This window comes from Oncorhynchus tshawytscha, linkage group LG15, assembly GCF_018296145.1.
Source record: "Oncorhynchus tshawytscha isolate Ot180627B linkage group LG15, Otsh_v2.0, whole genome shotgun sequence".
NCBI classification, from domain to species: Eukaryota; Metazoa; Chordata; class Actinopteri; order Salmoniformes; family Salmonidae; genus Oncorhynchus; species Oncorhynchus tshawytscha.
The window spans coordinates 34,154,390-34,180,061 of NC_056443.1; the positions used below are offsets into that span (position 1 = coordinate 34,154,390).

Here is a 25,672-nt window from a genome sequence, read left to right on the forward strand (position 1 = left end):
TCTTGACTCTTCCTCTTCCCTCTCTTTCCCTCCTCTTCTTCCTCTCTCTTTCCCTTCCTCTCCTCCTCTTCTCTCTCCTCCTCTTCCTCTCCTCTCTCTTTTCCCCTCCTTTCTCTTTCCTCTCCTCTCTCTTTCCCCTCCCCTCTTCCTCTCCTCTTTGCCTTCCTCTTCCTCATCTCTCTCATCCCCTCCTCGTCTTCCTCTCTCTTCTCCCTCCTCTTCCTCTCCTCTTTGACTTCCTCTCCTCTCTTACCCCTCGTCTCTCTTTCCTCTCCTCTCTCTACCCCCTCCTCTTCCTCTCCTCTTTGACATCCTCTTCCTCCTCTCTCTCTTTCCCATCCTCTTCTTCCTCTTTCCCCTCCTCTTCTTCCTCTCTCTTTCCCCTCTTCCTCTCCTCTCTCTTTCCCCTGCTCTTCCTCTCCACTTCCTTTCCCCTCCTCTTCTTCTTCTCTCATTCCCCTCCTCTCTCTTTCCTATTTTCTCTTTTTCCCATCCTCTTTGCCATCCTCTTCCTCACCTCTCTCTTTCCCCTCCTCTTCCTCCTCCTCTCTTTCCCCTTTTCTCTCTTTCCTCTCCTCTCTCTTTACTCTCATCTTTGCCTTCCTCTTCCTCCTCTCTCTCATACCCTCCTTCTTCCTCTCTCTTTCCTCTCCTCTTCCTCCTCTCTTTCCCCTCATCTTCCTCTCCTCTCTCTTCCCCTCTTCCCTGTTCCTCTCTCTCTTTCCCTCCTCTTTCTCTCCTCCCCTCATCTTCCTCTCCTCTCTCTGCCCCTCCTCTTCCTCTCCTTTCTCTTTCCACTCCTCTTCCCCTCCTCTCTCTTTCCCCTCCTCTTCCTCTCCTTTCTCTTTCCACTCCTCTTCCCCTCCTCTCTCTTTCCCCTCCTCTTCCTCTCCTCTCTTTCACCTCCTCTTCCTCTCCTCTCTCTCTTTCTCCTCTCCTCTCCTCCATTCCCTCCACCCCTCATACAGGACCCTAGTGACCAATGGGAACGAGCTCCTGGTGCAATTTGTGTCTGACCTCAGTGTGACCTCCAACGGCTTCATGGCCCACTACTCCAGCGTGCCCCGGGGGTCCCGGACGCCCACCTCCGGGGAAGACAACATCCATGGGTCTCGGGTCGCCGCAATACCCCAGAAACCTACCTCCAAGCCGACCAAACCAGCCCGGAACACTCCTAAACCCAAGCCAGCCATTAGGACCAAGCCCACCCCAAAACCAGCCACCAGACCTGGGGTGAGGATACCAGTGAAGCCTCCACCACGTAAGCCTACAGCCAAGCCTGGAGTCAGACCCATACCTAAACCTGGTACCAAGGCTAAACCAACTCCTAAGCCTGGTACCAAGGCTAAACCAACCCCTAAACCTGGTACCAAGGCTAAACCAACCCCTAAACCTGGTACCAAGGCTAAACCAACCCTTAAACCTGGTACCAAGGTGAAATCCAAGCCCATGCCAAAACCAGGGGCCAAAACAGTGAAACCAACTAAGAAACCTTTCTCTAAGCCTGGAGCCAAGCCCACACCTAAACCAGGGACTAAGCCTAAAACCACAGCTAAGCATGGACCGAGCCGGACTAAGACTGTGACTAAGAAACCTGCCGTGAGCAAGAAACGTGAGTTACAGTCTGATGAGGGAACAACCGTTTGATACTACACTGTGATTGTTACTGCTGCTTTTCAGACATTTTGTTTAGAAATAACAGTGTGTGTGTGTGTGTGTGTGTGTGTGTGTGTGTGTGTGTGTGTGTGTGTGTGTGTGTGTGTGTGTGTGTGTGCATGCGTGTTGGTGTGTGTGTATTTTGTAGCCCTACCGATGAATCAGCTGTGTACCGTGGCTTGTAAGAGGACAGGAACACTTCAATCCAACTTCTGCCCTAATGATTTCGGTGAGTCACACCCTCTACCCCTCTTCTTATCTCTTTGGGTCTCCCTGTCTCTCTCTCTCCCTGTCTCTCTCTCTGTCTCTCCCTGTCTCTCCCTGTCTCTCTCTCTCTCTCTGTCTCTCTCTGTCTCTCTCTGTCTCTCTCTCTCTCTCTCTCTCTCTCTCTCCCTCTCTCTCTCTCCCGGTCTCTCTCTCTCTCTCTGTCTCTCTCTCTCTCTCTCTCTCTCTCCTGTCTCTCCCTGTCTCTCTCTCTCTCTCTCCCTCTCTCTCTCTCCCTGTATCTCTCTCTCTCCCTGTCTCTCTCCCTCTCTCTCTCTCTCTCTCCCTGTCTCTCTCTCTCTCCCAGTCTCTCTCTCTCTCTCTGTCTCTCTCTCTTCCTGTCTCTCTCTCTCTCTGTCTCTCTCTCTCTCTCTCCCTCATTCGTTGGCATGGTTTTAGGTTGTTATATTGGTTGTCATAGCTACAGTATTTGTGCTAGTAGATTGGTAGGTGACCTGCATGGGCACAGTTTAATGGTTGACAGGAAGAAGACACAGCACTTAGAACAATTATTCTAAATCACTCAAAACAAGGTCCTGTGGGGAAACCTCTCTCTCTCTCTCTCTCTCTCTCTCTCCCTGTCTCTCCCTCCCTGTCTCTCTCTCTCTCCTTGCCATTCTCAGATTTTAACAAACAAACACCAAATAATAGCCATTGGAAAATGTCTGTCACAAGCCTTGATATGACAATAATATCTTAATCCCTCACAGAGAAGGAAGTGGGATGAGTGAGTCAGAAACTACAAACCACAGAAATAAAATCCTGGTATCCTGTTTAAACCCCTCCCACTCGGTATCTTACTCCCCCCTCCCCTCTCCTATCCTCTCTCCCAACTCCCAGTGATCACAGGGAAGGTGACATCCTTGGTCCCAGGCCCTAGGGGCAGTGTGACTGTGGATGTGTCTCTCATCAAGTCCTATAAGAGTGGCCGCATGGCCATCACCAAATCAGGGCCAGCCATGTCTGTCAAACTCACCTCTAACTGCAGGAATTGCCCCAACCTACGCAAAGGTATGTGCCGTCTCACATACACTGACTATACCAAACATTAGGAACACCTTCCTAATATTGAGTTGCACCCCCCCACAGTCCCCCATCCTTTTTGCCCCCAGAACAGCCTCAGTTCATCAGGGCATGGACTGTACAAGGTGTGGAAAGCGTTCCACAGGAATGCTGGCTCATGTTGACTCCAATGCTTCTCACAGTTGTGTCAAGTTGGCTGGATGTCCTTTGGGTGTCGGACCATTCTTGATACACACAGGAAAAACTGTTGAGAGTGGAAAAACCCAGCAGCTTTGCTGTTCTTGACACAAACCGGTGCACCTTGGCACCTACTACCACACCCTGTTCAAAGGCACTTAAATATTTAGTCTTGCCCATTCACCCTTTGAATGGCGCACATCACAATCCATGTCTTCAAGGCTTAAACATCCTTCTTTAAGCCTGTATCCTCCCCTTCATCTACACTGATTGAAGTGGATTTAACAAGTGACATCAATAAGGGATCATAGTTTTCACCTGGACTCACCTGGTCAGTCTATGTCATGGAAAGAGCAGGTGTTCATAATGTTTTGTACACTCAGTGTTCATCTGGCACACACACACACACACACACACACACACACACACACACACACACACACACACACACACACACACACACACACACATGCACGACTGAGTAGAACATTAGCCTCTTCCTGTAACTGTCTGGTTTGTATGGATGGACTAATTCAGGGTTTCTCAAACTCGGTCCCGGGGCCCCACCTGGGTGCACATTCTGGTTTCTGTCCTAGCACTACACAGCTGATTCAAATAATCAGCTTGATGATCAGTTGGTTATTTGAATAAGCTGTGTAGTTCAGGGGGGGGGGGGTGTCCCAGGACCGAGGACCAAGTTTGTGAAACCATGGACTAATTGACTGATTAGTAAATTGGATAATTCATTAATTTGTTAATTCATTCATCTATCCATCCATCCCATTAATTGATTAATTCCTTAATTCATTCATCTATCGATCAATTCATTAATTGATTCATTCATTCATTCATTCAGGAGCGAACTACGTGCTGATGGGCAAGGTGGATGTGCAGGGGCGTGGCCTTCTCAACCCCTCCAGCTTCGCTCTCCTGTACAAGGCGGTCCACGCCAAAGCACTGGCCAATCTCGCCCGCCAATCATGCTGATCTTACAGCCCAGTCCACCAATCACAGAGTTGGAAAACCTGCCATTCCTCCTACTGTACCACTACCAACCTACAGCAACTGTTCAAATATGGAAACTAATTCTAAACGAGCGAATCAAAATGATTCAAAATGATTCAAAATGATTCAAAATGATTCAAAATGAGGACCAACGACCAAAGAGGGTTTCCGTAAGATTAGGGGTAAGGGGCTCTTTTTATGTTGTCGTATTGCTATTTCGTATTTTTATACACTCAGATATACTTCTCTGTATTTGTATGTAAATTGTGATACTTCTGTGAATAAAGGATGTATATCGCAAAAGATTAGATTATTTTGTGTGTTACGTCAAGTTTAATTTTCTTAAACTAAAACATCGGTAAACGACCTATGCCCTCATCAGCAGCAGTACTTTCACCATCAGGTAGCCTAGTGGTTCGAGTGTAGGGGCGGCAGGTAGCCTAGTGGTTAGTGAGTAGGGGCGGCAGGTAGCCTAGTGGTTAGAGTGTAGGGGGCAGGTAGCCTAGTGGTTAGAGTGTAGGGGCGGCAGGTAGCCTAGTGGTTAGAGTGTAGGGGGCAGGTAGCCTAGTGGTTAGAGTGTAGGGGGCAGGGTAGCCTAGTGGGTTAGAGTGTAGGGGGCAGGCAGGGTTAGCCTAGCCCAGTGGTTAGAGTGTAGAGGAGGCAGGTAGCCTGGTTAGTGGTTGGTTAGAGTGTAGGGGGCAGGTAGCCTAGTGGTTAGAGTGTAGGGGGCAGGTAGCCTAGTGGTTAGAGTGTAGGGGCGGCAGGGTAGCCTAGTGGTTAGAGTGTAGGGGCGGCAGGTAGCCTAGTGGTTAGAGTGGAGGGGTGGTTAGGCAGGTAGCCTAGTGGTTAGAGTGTAGGGGGCAGGCAGGTAGCCTAGTGGTTAGAGTGTAGGGGTTAGGCAGGTAGCCTAGTGGTTAGAGTGTAGGGGAGGCAGGTTAGCCCAGTGGTTAGAGTGTAGGGGAGGCAGGTAGCCTAGTGGTTAGAGTGTAGGGGGGGCGGCAGGTAGCCTAGTGGTTAGAGTGTAGGGGCGGCAGGTAGCCTAGTGGTTAGAGCCTAGTGTTAGAGTGTAGGGGGTAGCCCAGTGGTTAGAGTGGGGGCGGCAGGTAGCAGGTAGCCTAGTGGTTAGATTGTAGGGGCGGCAGGTAGCCTAGTGGTTAGAGTGTAGGGGCGGCAGGTAGCCTAGTGGTTAGAGTGTAGGGGCGGCAGGTAGCCTAGTGGTTAGAGTGTAGGGGCGGCAGGTAGCCTGGTTAGAGTGGTTAGAGCCTAGTGGTTAGGGTAGGGGCGGCAGGTAGCCTAGTGGTTAGAGTGTAGGGGCGGCAGGTAGCCTAGTGGTTAGAGTGTAGGGGCGGCAGGTAGCCTAGTGGTTAGAGTGTAGGGGCGGCAGGTAGCCTAGTGGTTAGAGTGTAGGGGCGGCAGGTAGCCTAGTGGTTAGAGTGTAGGGGCGGCAGGTAGCCTAGTGGTTAGAGTGTAGGGGGCGGCAGGTAGCCTAGTGGTTAGAGTGTAGGGGCGGCAGGTAGCCTAGTGGTTAGAGTGTAGGGGGAAGGTAGCCTAGTGGTTAGAGTGTAGGGGGCAGGTAGCCTAGTGGTTAGAGTGTAGGGGGGGCAGGTAGCCCAGTGGTTAGAGTGCCTAGGGTTAGAGTGGAGGGAGGCAGGTAGCCTAGTGGTTAGAGTGTAGGGGAGGCGGCAGGTAGCCTAGTGGTTAGAGTGTAGGGGCGGCAGGTAGCCTAGTGGTTCGAGTGTAGGGGGCGGCCTAGGGTTAGCCAGGTAGCCTGGTTAGAGGGGGGCAGGTAGCCTAGGGGAGGCAGGTAGCCTAGTGGTTAGAGTGTAGGGGGGCAGGTAGCAGGTAGCCTAGTGGTTAGAGTGTAGGGGGCAGGTAGCCTAGTGGTTAGAGTGTAGGGGCGGCAGGTAGCCTAGTGGTTAGAGTGGAGGGCCTAGTGGTTAGGCAGGTAGCCTAGTGGTTAGAGTGGAGGGGGCAGGTAGGCAGGTAGCCTAGTGGTTAGAGTGGAGGGGAGGCAGGTAGCCTAGTGGTTAGAGTGTAGGGGTGGCAGGTAGCCTAGTGGTTAGAGTGTAGGGGTGGCAGGTAGCCTAGTGGTTAGAGAGTAGGGGCGGCAGGTAGCCTAGTGGTTAGAGTGTAGGGGCGGCAGGTAGCCTAGTGGTTAGTGGAGGAGGAGGGGCCGTGGTTAGGTAGCCTAGTGGTTAGAGTGTAGGGGCGGCAGGTAGCCTAGTGGTTAGAGAGGGCGGGGCCTAGTGGTTAGGTAGCCTAGTGCTTAGAGTGTAGGGGGTAGCCTAGTGGTTAGAGTGGAGGGGCGGCAGGTAGCCTAGTGGTTAGAGTGTAGGGGGGAAGGTAGCCTAGTGGTTAGAGAGTAGGGACGGTAGGTAGCCTAGTGGTTAGAGTGAGGGGCCGTAGGTAGCCTAGTGGTTAGAGTGTAGGGGTTAGAGTGAGGGGGGCGGTAGGTAGCCTAGTAGTTAGAGGGAGGGCGGGGTAGCCTAGTGGTTAGGTAGCCTAGTGGTGGTTAGAGTGGAGGGGAGGCAGGTTAGCCTAGCCTGTGGTTAGAGTGTAGGGGCGGCAGGTAGCCTAGTGGTTAGAGTGTAGGGTTAGAGTGTAGGGGGCGGCAGGTAGCCTAGTGGTTAGAGTGAGGGGCAGGTAGCCTAGTGGTTAGAGTGTAGGGGGCGGCCTAGGGTTAGCCTAGTAGTTGGTTAGAGGAGGGGGGGTAGCGTGGTTAGGTAGCCCTAGTGGTTAGAGTGAGGGGGCCGTAGGTAGCCTAGTGGTTAGAGTGTAGGGCGGCCTAGGGTAGCCTAGTAGTTAGAGTGTAGGGGCCGTAGGTAGCCTAGTGGTTAGAGTGTAGGGGGCAGGTAGACTAGTGGTTAGAGTGGAGGGGCCGTAGGTAGCCTAGTGGTTAGAGTGTAGGTGCGGCAGGTAGCCTAGTGATTAGAGTGTAGGGGCGGCAGGTAGCCTAGTATTTAGAGTGTAGGGCGGCAGGTAGCCTAGTGGTTAGAGAGTAGGGGCGGCAGGTAGCCTAGTGGTTAGAGAGTAGGGGGCGGTAGCCTAGGGTTAGCCTAGTGGTTAGTGAGTAGGGGCGGCAGGTAGCCTAGTGGTTAGAGAGTAGGGGCGGCAGGTAGCCTAGTGGTTAGAGAGTAGGGGCGGCAGGGTAGCCTAGTGGTTAGAGTGTAGGGGCGGCAGGTAGCCTAGTGGTTAGAGTGTAGGGGCGGCAGGTAGCCTAGTGGTTAGAGTGTAGGGGCGGCAGGTAGCCTAGTGGTTAGAGAGTAGGGGGCGGCCTAGGTTAGCCTAGTGGTTAGAGAGTAGGGGCGGCAGGTAGCCTAGTGGTTAGAGAGTAGGGGCGGCAGGTAGCCTAGTGGTTAGAGTGTAGGGGCGGCAGGTAGCCTAGTGGTTAGAGAGTAGGGGCGGCAGGTAGCCTAGTGGTTAGAGTGTAGGGGCGGCAGGTAGCCTGGTGGTTAGAGAGTAGGGGCGGCAGGTAGCCTAGTGGTTAGAGCGTTGGGTCAAGTAACTGAAAGGTTGCTGGATCGAATCTCTGAGAAAGACAAAGTTTTTTAAAAATCCACCCGGAAGACACGTTTCAGTTGAATACATTCAGTTGGACAACTGACTAGGTATCTCCCCTTTCCCCATCTGGTCTCAATGAGTATGGACATACTCGGCTATTTACAAATCAATTGCTGCACCTGCTGGTAGTTTGTGGTTAAGCAATCACACCTAATGAGGTTCATGATATTGAATTTTCACCACCTCAAAATAACAAAGGAACTGGTTTGAAATGGCCTTTTATTTTGGTTATATTAGAACATCGAATTTTATATTGACTTTTATAATTAATATCAACTGTATATTATCAACAAGGGAAACAGCAGTGTCCTATTTGGGATCTATTCCTTCCTATGTAATGGTCTGTATCAATGTTAAACTCTGTTCATCAGAATCATCACATGTTATAAAGTGTTACATAATGGCCTTGACAAGTAACCTGTGGTCACCTTCAGGACAAAGATGTGTAGTCATGGGGACACATGGCTCAGAGACGGTGTGTGTCGCCCCCCGGTGGTCTATTGAGGTATTACGCTTTCTCTCGTCCTGTATTTCGATCTCTGCTGCTTTCAGACCATCTGCCTCTGTCTCTCTCTCTCTCTCTCTCATCTCTCCTTCTCCTCATTCTCACTCTCTCACAGTAACTCACTGGCTAAGCAAGGGAAGGTGACACTGCTGGAGGGAGGGAGGGAGGGAATACAAAGAGAGCTTGAACTGCTGCCAACTCTCCTCTGTTGTACCTCTCTCTCTCTCCTCCATCGCTCTTCTTTGTCTACCCATCTCCTATTTCAGTGATCTATTGAACGCTGGGCGTTACAGGGCATATAGAGAGACGGAGAGAGAAAGAGAGGAATGGAAAGAGTCTGTGTGGGGGTGGAGAATTCAATGTGAGTGAGTGAGTGAGTGAGTGAGTGAGTGAGTGAGTGAGTGAGTGAGTGAGTGAGTGAGTGAGTGAGTGAGTGAGTGAGTGTGTGAGTGAGTGAGTGAGTGAGAGAGACATAACCATGTAATTGCCAGCTGCTCATGCTCCTCCACACAGCACTGACACAGCAGAAAACACTGAAACACACACAGGACAGCTTGGCACACTCTGTCTATAGAATAGCAGCAGCATTCAGAGCCTTTCCAAACTGTTCAGACCCCTTTAATTTTCCAACGTTACAGTTACAGTTTTTTGCCTCATCAATCTACACACAATACCCCATTATGACATCACAATACCCCATTATGACATCACAATACCCCATTATGACAAAGAAAAACGTTTTTTTTAGACATTTTAGCTAATTTATAAAAGCTAAAGACCTGAAATATGACATGTATATAAGTATTCAGTACCTTTACTCAGTACTTTGCTGAAGCACCATCTGCAGCGATTACAGCATTGAGTCTTGTTGGGTATGACGCTACAAGCTTGGCACACCTATATTTGGGGAATTTCTCACATTCTTCTCTGCAGATCCTCTCAAGCTCTGTCAGGTTGGATTGGCAGTGTCATTGCACAGCTATTTTCAGGTCTCTCCAGAGATGTTCGATCGGGTCTGGGCTCTGGCTGGGTTACTCACGGACATTCAGAGACTTGTCCCAAAGCCACTCCGGCATTATCTTGGCTGTGTGCTTAGGGTCGTTGTCCTGTTGTAAGGTGAACCTTCACCCTGGCCTGAAGCCTTAATTGCTCTGCCTTAGGTTTTCATCAAGGATCTCCCTGTACTTTACTCTGTTCATCTTTCCCTCGATCCTGACTAGTCTCCCAGTCCCTGCCGCTGAAAAGCACCCCCACAGCATGATGCTGCCACCACCATGCTTCACTGTAGGGATGGTGCCAGGTTTCCTTCAGATGTGATGCTTGGCATTCAGGCCAAAGATTTCAATCTTGGTTTCATCAGACCAGAGAATCTTGTTTCTCATGGTCTGAGAGTCTTTAGGTTCCGTTTGGCAAACTCCAAACGGGCTGTCATGTGTCTTTTACTGAGGAGTGGCTTCCGTCTGGCCACTCTACCATAAAGGCCTGATTGGTGGAGTGCTGCAGAGATGGTTGTTCTTCTGGAAGTTTCTCCCATCTCCACAGAGGAACTCTGGAGCTCTGTCCGAGTGACCATCGGGTTCTTAGTCACCTCCATGACCAAGGCCCTTCTCCCCCGATTGCCCAGGTTGGCCGGGCGGCCAGCTTGTTGGTTCCAAACTTATTTTATTTAAGGAAAAGTCTTGTTGGTTCCAAACTTATTTTATTTAAGAATGATGGAGGAAACAGGATGCACCTGAGGTCAATGTTAAGTCTCATAGAAAAGGGTCTGAATACTTATGTAAAATAAGCTATATTTCTGTTTTCTATTTTGAATGCATTTGCAAAAATGTCAAAAAATATATGTTTTTGATTTGTCATTATGGGGTATTGTGATGTCATTATGGGGTATTGTGATGTCATTATGGGGTATTGTGTGTAGATTGATGAGGGGAAAACAACTATTGAATCCATTTTAGAATAAGGCTGTGATCTCCAAACCCATTTGCATCAAACATTTGAATCTCGGATTATTCAAAGTTATTCAAAGCAGAACTATGCTACGTCAACACACCTGTGCTGTAATTACAAGACAGGAAATAGATGTACAGAACAACACTGAGTACTCATAGATAACGTGTCTCTACATTTTATTATTTTATATTCAGTTCATTCAATTAATTCAACGGTACATCTCAAAATATCAGGGCTCTGTTTCAACACACAATAACAGTACAGCACAAAAGACAGAAAAATGAACTTTTCAAATTAAAAAGGATTATAATTAGGATGAAATCAATGTGATCTGCTAGTCGTCATATATATATATATATATATATATATATATATACTATTTAAATGCATATATCATAATCAACCTTTACCCCTGGAAGCCATACTGTATGACAGGGTTTGGCAACTAGACTCAGCCACAAGATGATTTTTGTGGTCCGGGGGCCAGAACATAATTCTAATCATTTGTACACTGCAAATTGACCACAGCTAAGCTCAAAAAGAGATTGTGTATTTCAAATAGAATCATTTCAAACCTTGACTTTACCGAGGCACCATTACCTACGTCTCTTTATTTATTCCTGGGAAAACATGAGGAACAGATTTACTGGGGCTGAATTTCTGGTGATTTTACAATCTCCTTCGACCGGTTTTGGCCCGCGGGCCGTCTGTTGCCGACTCCTGGTAAAATAGCCTTGTTTGTACTGTCTTACATCCACTTTGCATTACATCTGGTAATGTTAAGTCTGACATCTCCTGCCTACACAGACAGGATAAAGAGCCTAACGTTGTGTCAGCAGAACTATTGAAATGTTACATTTAAGTTATGGAAAGATGATTTCCTCAACGTTTGTAGTAATGCATAATTCTGTCAAGTCTGGCAGATTGCCTACCTACAAAGAGCTGTGTGGGGCTTTGAAGGTAGACTTTCTGTAAGCAAGTGTTGCCTAAACGTTGCAGAAATGTTAGTGCTGCAATGTTACGGCAAGCTTTACATTACAGCAATGTTACGTGGAGATGTAGCTTTTTTTGTGGACCATAAAGCAAAAGAACCTGGTTCTGGTTCTCAAAAAGCTACCTCTACCTCTACCTCTACCTCTACCTCTACCTCTCACAGCTTGTGCAATTCAGTGCATCGAGACGCATGTAAATACATGTAGTGTGTGTGTGTGTTAGGGTGTGTGTGTGTGTGTTAGGGTGTGTGTGTGTGTGTGTTAGGGTGTGTGTGTGTGTCTGTGTGTATTAGAGTGTGTGTGAGTGTTAGTGTGTATTAGAGTGTGTGTGTGTCTGTGTGTATAAGAGTGTGTGTGTGTCTGTGTGTATTAGAGTGTGTGTGTCTGTGTGTATTAGAGTGTCTGTGTGTATTAGTGTGTGTGTGTGTGTGTGTATTAGTGTGTATTAGTGTGTGTGTGTATTAGAGTGTGTGTGTGTCTGTGTGTATTAGTGTGTGTGTGTGTATTAGAGTGTCTGTGTGTATTAGTGTGTGTGTGTGTCTGTGTGTATTAGAGTGTGTGTGTGTGTCTGTGTGTATTAGTGTGTGTGTGTGTATTAGAGTGTGTGTCTGTGTGTGTCTGTGTGTATTAGTGTGTGTGTATTAGAGTGTGTGTGTCTGTGTGTATTAGTGTGTGTCTGTGTGTATTAGAGTGTGTGTGTGTATTAGTGTGTGTGTGTGTGTGTATTAGAGTGTGTGTGTCTGTGTGTATGTGTGTGTCTGTGTGTATTAGAGTGTGTGTGTCTGTGTGTATTAGAGTGTCTGTGTGTATTAGAGTGTGTGTGTGTCTGTGTGTATTAGAGTGTGTGTGTCTGTGTCCTCACAGTCTGTTCTATGAGTTGTTGTTTAATCAGTGTTTAAAGGTCATTCTGCTGTTTGCTGCCTAACAGAAGATGGAAGGGAGTTCTATGTGATCGTGTCTCTGTTTAATAATTCTGTGAGTTGCCGTGAATTCCTTTTGGACTTTGGGACTGTGAAGAGACCCCTGGTGGCATGTCTTGTTGGGTATGTATGGGGTGGCTGAAGAGACCCCTGGTGGCATGTCTTGTTGGGTATGTATGGGGTGTCTGAAGAGACCCCTGGTGGCATGTCTTGTTGGGTATGTATGGGGTGTCTGAAGAGACCCCTGGTTGTCTTGTTGGGTATGTATGGGGTGGCTGAAGAGACCCTGGTCATGTCTTGTTGGGTATGTATGGGGTGTCTGAAGAGACCCCTGGTGGCATGTCTTGTTGGGTATGTATGGGGTGTCTGAAGAGACCCCTGGTGGCATGTCTTGTTGGGTATGTATGGGGTGTCTGAAGAATTCATGTCTTGTTGGGTATGTATGGGGTGTCTGAAGAGACCCCTGGTGGCATGTCTTGTTGGGTATGTTTGGGGTGTCTGAAGAGACCCCTGGTGGCATGTCTTGTTGGGTATGTATGGGGTGGCTGAAGAGACCCCTGGTGGCATGTCTTGTTGGGTATGTATGGGGTGTCTGAAGAGACCCCTGGTGGCATGTCTTGTTGGGTATGTATGGGGTGTCTGAAGAGACCCCTGGTCATGTCTTGTTGGGTATGTATGGGGTGGCTGAAGAGACCCCTGGTGGCATGTCTTGTTGGGTATGTATGGGGTGTCTGAAGAGACCCCTGGTGGCATGTCTTGTTGGGTATGTATGGGGTGGCTGAAGAGACCCCTGGTGGCATGTCTTGTTGGGTATGTATGGGGTGTCTGAAGAGACCCCTGGTGGCATGTCTTGTTGGGTATGTATGGGGTGTCTGAAGAGACCCCTGGTGGCATGTCTTGTTGGGTATGTATGGGGTGTCTGAGCTGAATGTTATTTGATGATGCAGACAATCTGCAGTTTTCATCACAGTAATTTTTCTCTCATAAAAACTAGAAGAAAAGTAGTTAATTTCTCGTTAATCCTCAACCAGGAAAGTTGATGTTAGTTGATGTTGTTAGTTGATGTTGTTGATGTTAGTTGATGTAGTTGATGTTGTTGATGTTAATTGTATATGGGCCTTTAAAGGTGATGCTCTGTTTTGAGCTACAGCTTTTGCTTGGTCTTTCTTTGATACACTTGACCATATTGGCGGACGGTTATCAAGGTCAGACAAGATCAGAGCCTGAACAACTAGTTCAGTTGATCTTTGTGTCAAAAATACAGAACATGTTTTTATAACAAGCTAAGAGTTTAGCTTCCTCAACTTGCTCAATGGGGAAAAGGGGGGATACCTAGTCAGTTGTCCAACTGAATGTATTAAACTGAAATGTGTCTTCCGCATTTAACCCAACCACTCTGAATCAGAGAGGTGCGGGGGGCTGCCTTAATCGACATCCACGTCTTCCACACCCTTTATGTACAACTCCAGTTTAGGTTTAGGTCTTAGAGAATGTTTTTGAACCAAACACAATGCTTTTAGTTCTATATTTATTAAAAACCAGTTCAGTATTAATGACCCATTCTGATACTAACTGTAACTAGAATTTCAGTGAGCTCACTGGCTTTGGGTGCTGACATGTAGACTGTGGAATCATCAGCATTAGTCATTGTAGCTTTGTGTAAGACCAGTGGCAACTCATTTGGAATAATAGAGAAGAGGAAGTGCCCAAGTCAACTGCCCTGAGGGACACCGCACTGTACATATCTGATGTTAGAGAAGCTTCCATTGAAGAACACTCTCTGGGTCCTATTGGATAAATAACATTCCAACCCAATGGAATGTAATTTATCCAACATTCTAACCCATTCCAATGGCAGGTGATGTAAAACCATAGCAAGTGAGTTTCTTCAATAAACATCAAAGGCCTCAATGAAATCTAACATTTCAGCTCCGACTATTATCTTACTATCCGTTTCTTTTAACCAATCATCAGTCATCTGAGTCAGTGCCGTACAAGTTGAGTGCCCCATGTTGAAAGTCAGGAGTTAACTTGTTCTCTGAAAAATGGCATTGTATTTGGTCAAACACAATTGTCTCCATCAGTTTAATAAGAACAGGCAGCAAACTGATTGGTCGGCTGTTAGAGCCAGCAAAGGGTGCTTTACTATTTTTAGGCAGTGGATTTGGTTTAACTTCCTTCCACGCCTGTGGACACACCCACTCCTTTAGGCTTTGGTTAAAGACAGAGCAAATAGGGGTGGCGATACAGTCTGCTGCCATTCTATATAGTTCCCCATCATGGTTGTCTATACCTATAGGCTTATCATTATTGATAGATAACAATGGTTTTTCCACCTCTCCAACACTAACTTGACCAAATTGAAAACAGCAAAATCCTTTTTCATTATTAGATATTTTATATAAACATATGATGGTTCACTTGTTCAATGTTTTAATTTCACCTCTGAGTTTTTCCACTTTACTAGTTAAATAGTCATTGAAATGATTGGTTAATATCAAAAGGTTTTGTTATAAATTATCCATAAACTTCAATGAACGATGGAAATGAATTGGGTTTTCTGCCCATGATATAATTTAAGGTTCTCCAAAGCCTTTTCCATTGTGTTTTATGTCATTTATCTTGGTTTGGAAATATAATTTTTATTTATTGATTTTTGTTAAGTTTAGTCACAAAATGTCTCAAGTTACAGAATGTCAACCAATCAGCTGAGCAGCCTGACTTGTGATGTCACCTCTTTTTCATTGTGTCTTTGAACCATACGATTCTTAAATTCATCATCGATCCAGGGGCCCTAACAGTTCTTCCAGTTATATACTAAACAGGTGCTGGGCAACAACTGGCAGGAATATTTCTACAAATACTTCCAGTACTACATCTGGATTCTCTTCCTCATACACACCTGGATAACCTTCCTCATACACATCTGGATTCCCTTCCTCATACACAACTGGATTCCCTTCCTCATACACATCTGGATTCCCTTCCTCATACACACCTGTATTCTCTTCCTCATACACATCTGGATTCCCTTCCTCATACACACCTGGATTCCCTTCCTCATACACACCTGGATTCCCTTCCTCATACACACCTGGATTCCCTTCCTCATACACACCTGGATTCCCTTCCTCATACACACCTGGATTCCCTTCCTCATACACACCTGGATTCTCTTCCTCATACACATCTGGATTCCCTTCCTCATACACATCTGGATTCCCTTCCTCATACACATCTGGATTCCCTTCCTCATACACACCTGGATTCCCTTCCTCATACACATCAGACCAACATACATTTTATACATCGTCAACAGAAGAGTCCTAGAAAACATTTTTTTAATGATCTCTTCAAATTGCCAAAAGGCCCAACCTTTGGCATTTTGGCTTTCCTCATTATTGACACAATGGCACTGTCACTACAACCAACCAATGTTTGAGTCAACAAAAGCAGTTTACTTACTAAAGTGGGCAAAAGCTGAAACACATCTGACAACCACACAGGCTAGGAGCAACATACAGCACACCATTTGGGATTCAATCCAAATCTCAGGCTTTGTAGTGAAGCACAAATTGGACGATGACAGTAATAACAACAAGGAAATCCACGTTGACTTGGACAAATTTTTTGACATTATTTTTTTCCTCACTGCACTTCATCTCTAAGACGGGACAGGCCTGGTCCACTGTCACTGTGCAAATAAACTCAGGGCGTGGGAGAGGGCAAAACCAAGAAGACTCAAAGATTTACCCAGAAATAGAGTTATCCATAGAGATTGGGATTGGAAATTTGGAGCTGAAATGGAGGATAGTTTCCAGAACTCTGTTATGTATATCTACGGCTTGCCCTGATATAAATGAATCAGATCAGACTCTTACATTTTAAACACAAGACATGCTTTCTCTTTCTTTCTCCATTAACTGACGACATAATTCTTAAAACGAAGACAGAACTAAACACAGATAGCAATGGAATCCATAACCAGGAAGAGACAGGCAGAACTAGAATCCATAACCAGGAAGAGACAGGCAGAACTAGAATCCATAACCAGGAAGAGACAGACAGAACTAGAATCCATAACCAGGAAGAGACAGACAGAACTAGAATCCATAACCAGGAAGAGACAGACAGAACTAGAATCCATAACCAGGAAGAGACAGACAGAACTAAACACAGATAGCGATGGAATCCATAACCAGGAAGAGACAGACAGAACTAGAATCCATAACCAGGAAGAGACAGACAGAACTAGAATCCATAACCAGGAAGAGACAGACAGAACTAGAATCCATAACCAGGAAGAGACAGACAGAACTAGAATCCATAACCAGGAAGAGACAGACAGAACTAGAATCCATAACCAGGAAGAGACAGACAGAACTAGAATCCATAACCAGGAATAGACAGACAGAACTAGAATCCATAACCAGGAAGAGACAGACAGAACTAGAATCCATAACCAGGAAGAGACAGACAGAACTAGAATCCATAACCAGGAAGAGACAGACAGAACTAGAATCCATAACCAGGAAGAGACAGACAGAACTAGAATCCATAACCAGGAAGAGACAGACAGAACTAGAATCCATAACCAGGAAGAGACAGACAGAACTAGAATCCATAACCAGGAAGAGACAGACAGAACTAGAATCCATAACCAGGAAGAGACAGACAGAACTAGAATCCATAACCAGGAAGAGACAGACAGAACTAAACACAGATAGCAATGGAATCCATAACCAGGAAGAGACAGACAGAACTAGAATCCATAACCAGGAAGAGACAGACAGAACTAGAATCCATAACCAGGAAGAGACAGTAGAATCCATAACCAGGAAGAGACAGACAGAACTAGAATCCATAACCAGGAAGAGACAGACAGAACTAGAATCCATAACCAGGAAGAGACAGACAGAACTAGAATCCATAACCAGGAAGACACAGACAGAACTAGAATCCATAACCAGGAAGAGACAGACAGAACTAGAATCCATAACCAGGAAGAGACAGACAGAACTAGAATCCATAACCAGGAAGAGACAGACAGAACTAGAATCCATAACCAGGAAGAGACAGACAGAACTAGAATCCATAACCAGGAAGAGACAGACAGAACTAGAATCCATAACCAGGAAGAGACAGAGAGAACTAGAATCCATAACCAGGAAGAGACAGACAGAACTAGAATCCATAACCAGGAAGAGACAGACAGAACTAGAATCCATAACCAGGAAGAGACAGACAGAACTAAACAAGATCCATAACCAGGAAGAGACAGACAGAACTAGAATCCATAACCAGGAAGAGACAGACAGAACTAGAATCCATAACCAGGAAGAGACAGACAGAACTAGAATCCATAACCAGGAAGAGACAGACAGAACTAGAATCCATAACCAGGAAGAGACAGACAGAACTAGAATCCATAACCAGGAAGAGACAGACAGAACTAGAATCCATAACCAGGAAGAGACAGACAGAACTAGAATTCATAACCAGGAAGAGACAGACTGAACTAGAATCCATAACCAGGAAGAGACAGACAGAACTAGAATCCATAACCAGGAATAGACAGACAGAACTAGAATCCATAACCAGGAAGAGACAGACAGAACTAGAATCCATAACCAGGAAGAGACAGACAGAACTAGAATCCATAACCAGGAAGAGACAGACAGAACTAGAATTCATAACCAGGAAGAGACAGACTGCAGTAGAATCCATAACCAGGAAGAGACAGACAGAACTAGAATCCATAACCAGGAAGAGACAGACAGAACTAGAATCCATAACCAGGAATAGACAGACAGAACTAGAATCCATAACCAGGAAGAGACAGACAGAACTAGAATCCATAACCAGGAAGAGACAGACAGAACTAGAATCCATAACCAGGAAGAGACAGACAGAACTAGAATCCATAACCAGGAAGAGACAGGCAGAACTAGAATCCATAACCAGGAAGAGACAGACTGCAGTAGAATCCATAACCAGGAAGAGACAGACAGAACTAGAATCCATAACCAGGAAGAGACAGACAGAACTAGAATCCATAACCAGGAATAGACAGACAGAACTAGAATCCATAACCAGGAAGAGACAGACAGAACTAGAATCCATAACCAGGAATAGACAGACAGAACTAGAATCCATAACCAGGAAGAGACAGACAGAACTAGAATCCATAACCAGGAAGAGACAGACAGAACTAGAATCCATAACCAGGAAGAGAAAGGAGAGCAGAGATATGGGGGACGAGACATGAGAATGTCCGGAGCATACCAATTATAACATCATTGTTTATGCTAGCTAATCTACTGTATGTCTGTCTAAGATAGAAGCATGTCTTGTCTCTCTTACATTCCCAGCAAATGAACATTCAGAAGGAGTATTTAAACGTGCTACTGCTAATTATCTACATAAGAGGAGGCTATTTCATGCAAATATTTGCATGGTTTGGTTGAGAGACAAATAAACAATCATCCTTCAGGGGTCTCATTGGTCAACAACTTCCTGAAAGTAACCTGATTGGTTGAGTGCAAGTCTAACCAGAGTGTTTCTTCCTGGTGGTCTCATCCAATCGTCCACATTGTCAACATTCAGGTCATGTTACCCTGCTCAGACATTGCATGCATCAGCCAATGGTTGTGCCATCATGCCCCAGATTGCTATAACGCATGTTAGGTAAAATACCTATCAAGATCTGGCATGTGTCAGCAATGTCTGAGCAGGGTAACACATCCTCAATGATCTGCTGATAAGAGTTTATAGCACAGGAGGCTGGTGAGGGGAGGACGGCATCAAACAAATGGAAACCATGGAAACCAGGTGTTTGATGTTGCTGATACCATTCCACTGATTCCACTCCAGTCATTACCAAGAGCCTGTCCTCCCCAATTATGGTGCCACCAACCTCCTGTGGTTTATACAATGTATCTATCCTCACTACGGCTTCAGATGTATAGATATTACCGCAGGTAAAATAAGAACGTTCCATCACTGGCTGTTTCAGGCCCTTGTTTCTTTACCATAAATAAAGTATGGAAAGTTTTTCAGTGCAGTCGGTGTACAGCACATGCAGTTATAGTATGAAGTTGATCATTGATATTGATAGCAGTAAATACAAAGTCTAGTACGTTAGATGAACAATTCGTCGTCAGAAACATGTTAGAAACATGCTGTTACGTAAAAGTCCTTTTGAAGATGTGGCTTCAGAAAGTGCACATGAAGTTGGGCTCCACCTTCTGGTTTCTTGGTCTATTTCCGTTGTCGGAAAAGCTACCCCACTTCCTGTTTCTTTTATTGAACCTTTATTAAACTAGGCAAGTCAGTTAAGAACAAATTCTTATTTTACAATGACGTCCTACCCCAGTCAAACCCTCCCCTAACCCGGACGACGCTGGGCCAATTGTGCTCCGTCCTATGGGAATCCCGATCATGGCCAGTTGTAATACAGACCGGGATCGAAGAAAGCGGTAGGAAATTAAACTGTGTGTGGCATGTCAGGGAGTTTTGAGAAGGTATCAAGAAAGTATGAAGAGAGATTAAGTATAACATGAAGGAAAAAGAAATTGCGAGTGTGTGAGAGAGATATATATATATATATATATAGAGAGAGAATTTGAGAGTGAGATTGAGAGTGTGAGAGAGAGAGAGAGAGTGACAGAGAGAGAGAGAGTGTGACAGAGAGAGAGTGTGACAGAGAGAGAGAGAGAGAGAGAGAGTGACAGAGAGAGAGAGAGAGTGTGACAGAGAGAGAGAGAGAGAGAGAGTGTGACAGAGAGAGAGAGAGAGTGTGACAGAGAGAGAGAGAGTGTGACAGAGAGAGAGAGAGAGAGTGTGACAGAGAGAGAGAGTGTGTGTGACAGTGACAGAGAGAGAGAGAGAGTGTGACAGAGAGAGAGAGAGAGTGTGTGTGACAGAGAGAGAGAGAGAGAGTGTGACAGAGAGAGAGAGAGAGAGAGAGTGACAGAGAGAGAGAGAGACAGAGAGAGAGAGAGAGAGAGAGAGAGAGAGAGTGAGTGTGACAGAGAGAGAGAGAGAGAGAGTGAGTGTGACAGAGAGAGAGAGAGAGAGAGAGAGTGTGACAGAGAGAGAGAGAGTGTGAGAGAGAGAGAGAGAGAGAGAGAGTGTGACAGAGAGAGAGAGAGAGACACAGAGAGAGAGAGAGAGACACAGAGAGAGAGAGAGAGAGAGAGAGTGAGTGTGACAGAGAGAGAGAGAGAGAGAGAGAGAGAGTGTGACAGAGAGAGAGAGAGAGAGAGAGAGTGTGACAGAGAGAGAGAGAGAGAGAGAGAGAGAGAGAGAGAGTGTGAGTGTGACAGAGAGTGACAGAGAGAGAGAGAGAGAGAGAGAGAGAGACACAGAGAGAGAGAGAGAGACACAGAGAGAGAGAGAGACACAGAGAGAGAGAGACACAGAGAGAGAGAGAGAGAGAGAGAGAGAGAGAGATATGAAGAGGTATAATCAGAGACGGTAGGGGAAGTGGAGGAAGGTTGAAGGAGATTAATCAAGGAAGCGTTAAAAGACAGCATGGCAGCAAACGTTTCTTAAATCTCACTGTGACATTTAAAGGGCATTGGGTAACAACACCTTTCCAATGCCCTCTACCTTAAACCCCCCTTAAGGAATAGAATTATCGTCTTGTTCTAGAGCAGAATGTGAGTCCTGGAACCCCAGGGGACTTGACTAAACCCCAGGGGACTTGACTGAACCCCAGGGGACTTGACTGAACCCCAGGGGACTTGACTGAACCCCAGGGGACTTGACTGAACCCCAGGGGACTTGACTGAACCCCAGGGGACTTGACTGAACCCCAGGGGACTTGACTGAACCCCAGGGGACTTGACTGAACTCCGGGCGACATGACTGAACCCCGGGCGACATGACTGAACCCCGGGCGACATGACTGAACCCCAGGGGACTTGACTGAACCCCGGGCGACATGACTGAACCCCGGGCGACATGACTGAACCCCGGGGGACATGACTGAATCCCAGGGGACATGACTGAACCCCGGGGGACATGACTGAATCCCAGGGGACATGACTGAACCCCGGGGGACATGACTGAACCGCCAAGGTGTTCCAACCCCACAAAACACTGTTCCTAATCCAGTGGACCAAATAGGACCCCCATGGTGAACTTGAAAAACAAAAACCCTTGAATATTAGTTGACCGCCACTTACCCTTTGTAAAGCTAAAGTTACCCACACAGTCCAGGGAGAATGGAAAGGGGGAAACCACTGGGTGAAGGTGAAAACAAAGTAGGATACAGAACTAGTGAATGTTACAGAGTGACTACACATTAAAACAATACATGAAAACTTTTTTATATTACGTGAGTGGTATCCTCTCTAACCTCCAGAAACGATATGCGCTGCATTCTTCAAGTGATGAAATAAATTAAGTCAATTAATCTACGAGCTGACTGGCCTACGTCTAGAAATAAAATCAGAGCTCTTTAACAAAATCAGATCCCACATCAGTGACACTTTAGATGTCTTTTAGAGAGGAACTCTTTCTCCAACTGGTCTCCCTGGGGTTTGTAGATGCTGTTGGCGCACCAGGAGAACCAGGCGATGATGGAGGCGATGGAGGCCTGGAGGACCAGCATCACCCCGTAGGTGGAGGATAAGGTGGGGCCGGGGAGGTGTGGAGGGGTGGCTGGGGGCACCACCAGGACTGGGTGGAGGAGTATAGCCCTCACCTCCCCGTTGATCATATGAAGTTCATCGAGAATGGACAGGAAGGTGCAGACGTGGAACCACTGGTGACTATGCCCCCAGATATCAAACCTACCCGGTGACAGTCGCTCAGGGATCTTGCTAATGTTGAACAGGGCTGACACCACCAGCCAGAAGCAGTGTCGGCAGAAGAACTGGGCCATGGAGGCGGAGGAGGAGAAGGAGGAGGAGGTCGGCAGGTAGGGGGAGGAGTGGAGGAGGCGGTAGAAGATGGGCGTGGAGGCCACGAGGAAGGGCAGAAGGAATACCAGGGTACGTATGATGTAGCGGTAGGTCCTCCAGCGCTGGCGGGTGTTGCAGCAGGCCAAGACACAGATGATGGCCACCAGGCAGGAGCTGGGGATGTACAAGGTCTCGAAAAACACGCTGAACTCTGGCATGGCTGAGGACAATGATGACGATGACAAAGAAGGGTCCTGGTGGGTGTTGTTGTGTCTCCCAATCCCCAATTCCAGGATCCCCGCTCTGGGGTGAATATAGTAGTAATAGGCCAACGAAGACCCGACGGTGTAAGCACTGATGGTTCCATAATCCACAAAAAAGCACACCTCCCTTATGACCAGAGACATGGAGTTGAGGAGGTGAGCCATGCTGCTAGCCATCAGCAGGCACAACACCCCCATGAAGTAGTTCCACAGCGGGTAGAAGAAAGGGTCGGAGGTGGGCGGAGCGCCCTCCAAACCGAACGGCTCCAGGAAGTAGAAGGCAAAGATGAAGACTGGCAGGAAATGGGTCCAGAAGTTGCCGGTCTCATTGGTGGGCTGAAAGGCCGAGAGCAGGCATTGGGCGAGGCTGTAGTTGGGGAAGCGGTAACCGGACAGGATGAAGCTCTCAGTGATGCGGGCTGGGACATCCGCGTGCCGCAGCAGGGGTGGTAGCAATTGGCCGCAATTCAAGAACATGATTGGACGAGGAGAAGGACGGACTGTTTGATGATTGGTTGGCTCCAATAAATCTCTGTTGAGAGGTTGAACACGCTCTACTTGCTCTGTCCTTAAAAGCACTTGTTGTTTTGTCGTCATTGCCATAATAATGCCCTCAGATCCTCTTGGCTGATATGTTTTTATTGATCTAGCTGTCAATCACAGCACGGTCCTCTTGATTATTGACAGACAGCATCTGATGTCATAATCCGCGATGATTTCCTGTCAATTCCCTTCTCATGCAAACCTTTGATCTCAATAACAGTGTGAAAATCAAATGCAAGTTTCATAAAGTGTCATCCTTATAGCACCATTAATGAAAATGGTTTTCATGAGCATGAAATTCCCTGAGTCAGTAGAATTATTATTCGCACGTGAAATGTTAAAAAAAAAGTCAGGTGTTATACAGGAAATTACAGAGGTAGCTTATACAGGAAATGAACTTAAATCCAGTGCTTCAGAGGGACACTCGTGATAATTATGTCTCCTCTCAGTTGTTTCTTGACCCCCAGTAAATCCAAAAGATTTAGACACATCCAGCAATCAAGACCTTGATATAGGCTATCATTGCCTAATACACATTAACGCAGCCTTTATAATAACGCAACGTTTCCGTTATTCATCGGCAAACTGTGTGAAAGGTACAGGGAGAAGAAACAAATACGTCTCACTTCACGTCCTTCAAGGTTCAACAGAGTTGAACGTCAAGTGTTGTCTTTCAAAGCCAAAAGACAGGTTCCGGTACTCGAAATGTCATCCCTCTGAAACTAGGTCAGGTGGGTCATGCTGGGGTAGGCGGGGCTATGAGAGGAACTTCACACGGTTGAGCGCACTATTTATTATTCAAGGTCTTTAGTCCAGAATTCTCCTCCCGGTTTAATTTGATCAAAGTCGCCATTGGTGCCAAATAAATCCCCCGGAGAATGTAGAGAGAAACGGGATGTTGCCGTAACTCTAGCCCTTGAAACAAGGTCACTCACGTCCGTTCAAATATGCAGGTTTGTCTTACCTAATGGGAAAATAGTTAACACATGAATGGAGCCGTGTTCGTGTAAATTCGTGTTAATCTATTCTGCCATTTGTTTTTGTTTTCCAGTATGAAGATCTTCCGTTATTACCCAATTCGTTTCAAGTGGCTCCGACGCCGACCGGACAGCTTTTCCATTCCGTGAGCCGGTACTGACAGCTTGTAAATTCTGTAGGTCATGTGACTATCTCAACGAATACTTTTTTGACTTTCCCGTTCGTCCTTCGCAGTCCTTGATAAAGACGAACAGAGCGAGAGAAAACAGGGGATTGTTACAGAGTATAGCGTCAACATGCGTAGCGGTAGGCTGCTAAAAGGCTACCTTCCTCTTCCGTTACTCAAGACGGTCCGGTTGTTGTGATGTTTGTTTCTCCGTGGTTGTAGACTCTGAACAGTCTGTGCCGCTATCTGTTTAGAATGCGCCGTACAACCTGCTCAGATAATGCATTGTGCTGGTGCCGGTTGGAGGTGAATAGCCTCTCTCTCGCTCTCTCTCTCTCTCTCTCTGCGCCACACAGTTGTTCAGTGACAAGCACTAGGCTACATAAGCAGGCAGCCGACAACAAAAAAAGCGTTTGCATGTTTTTAACTATAAATAAAAGCTCTGACGTCATTCAAATGAAAGACTCCTTTCCAGTATACGACATTATGACGTCACTCGCCGTTGCGCGCGACTCTTGGCTGCAGTCAGTAAGCCATCGCCATCTGTGCCCGTTCAACAAAGCCTACATTTACGTTATAACTTCTTAACAAAATAACTTCTTGGGGGGTTTGATTCTTGCTTGAACAGTCGCTAAGATTATATTTGGTTGTGATCTTTGCAAAATAACTTGTTTTGGATGCATCAGTTGTTAACTAGAATGCTAACGCTCATTGACAGGCTGTAGCAAAAGAGGAATTTTACTGGTTGAAGTTGAAGTGTTTTTTTAAAGTATAATGCAGTTGATTTGTGATGATGACACAAACATTATATCAAGCAGAATATTAATACGAGCCTTAAAATCCAATTATAATGCACTCATAAGAAACATGTCAATATAGGTGTTTTTTGCTGGCGTTCTATAAGAACTCACGTGGCCTAACCCAAAGGATTCATAAAGTAAAGCCTGAAACATTGGAATCATAGCTGAGTGATAGACTCTCTGATTGTAACAAGCAAACAGTTGAAAGAATGACGTTACTTTGTAGCCCCACACTGTAAACAGCGAAAAAACCAGAATGCATTGCAACAATATAATCCAGAAAACACCATTGGAGAAAAATCGAATGAAAAGTTCTCACTAACCTCATCAAAGTAATTCAATTAGACATGACATGGTTTCAACTTATAAGTCATTCTCTAGTGGGACAAGACAAGTGGGTGACCTCTTGGGGATAATGCAACTCCATAGCCCCCTACCCATCTCCACTAGTTGAGGACTCCACTGTGACATCATCATCTCCACTAGCTGAGGACTCCACTGTGACATCATCATCTCCACTAGCTGAGGACTCCACTGTGACATCATCATCTCCACTAGCTGAGGACTCCACTGTGACATCATCATCTCCACTAGTTGAGGACTCCACTGTGACATCATCATCTCCACTAGCTGAGTACTCCACTGTGACATCATCATCTCCACTAGTTGAAGACTCCACTGTGACATCATCAACTCCATAGCCCCCTACCCATCTCCACTAGTTGAGGACTCCACTGTGACATCAACTCCATAGCCCCCTACCCATCTCCACTAGCTGAGGACTCCACTGTGACATCATCATCTCCACTAGTTGAGGACTCCACTGTGACATCATCAACTCCACAGCCCCTACCCATCTCCACTAGCTGAGGACTCCACTGTGACATCATCATCTCTCCACTAGCTGAGGACTCCACTGTGACATCATCATCTCCACTAGCTGAGTACTCCACTGTGA

The 25,672-nt window shown here is 46.4% G+C and overlaps 2 protein-coding genes across 2 annotated transcripts in view; one reads left to right on the plus strand and one right to left on the minus strand.

The window, feature by feature from the left end:
- Nucleotides 1–4,438, plus strand: part of pcolceb (procollagen C-endopeptidase enhancer b) — a 20,461-nt gene extending 16,023 nt beyond the window's left edge. Inside the window, exons 6-9 of the mRNA XM_042298477.1 lie at nucleotides 969–1,612; nucleotides 1,805–1,885; nucleotides 2,761–2,931; nucleotides 3,977–4,438. Of these exons, the coding sequence (XP_042154411.1) occupies nucleotides 969–1,612; nucleotides 1,805–1,885; nucleotides 2,761–2,931; nucleotides 3,977–4,107 (1,027 nt within the window). The 3' untranslated portion in view covers nucleotides 4,108–4,438. The remainder of the gene's footprint in view (nucleotides 1–968; nucleotides 1,613–1,804; nucleotides 1,886–2,760; nucleotides 2,932–3,976) is intronic.
- A 16,008-nt stretch (nucleotides 4,439–20,446) lies between these two features.
- paqr9 (progestin and adipoQ receptor family member 9) lies at nucleotides 20,447–25,297 on the minus strand. The gene has a single exon (XM_024373882.2). It carries the CDS (start codon nucleotides 22,828–22,830, stop codon nucleotides 21,541–21,543), a length of 1,290 nt encoding a protein of 429 aa, XP_024229650.1. The 5' UTR covers nucleotides 22,831–25,297; the 3' UTR covers nucleotides 20,447–21,540.
- Nucleotides 25,298–25,672: the final 375 nt, after the last annotated feature.

What these genes read in the sequence shown, in the direction of transcription:
- paqr9 (XM_024373882.2), bottom strand. Translation starts at nt 22,830, where the DNA reads ATGGCAATGACGACAAAACAACAAGTGCTTTTAAGGACAGAGCAAGTA.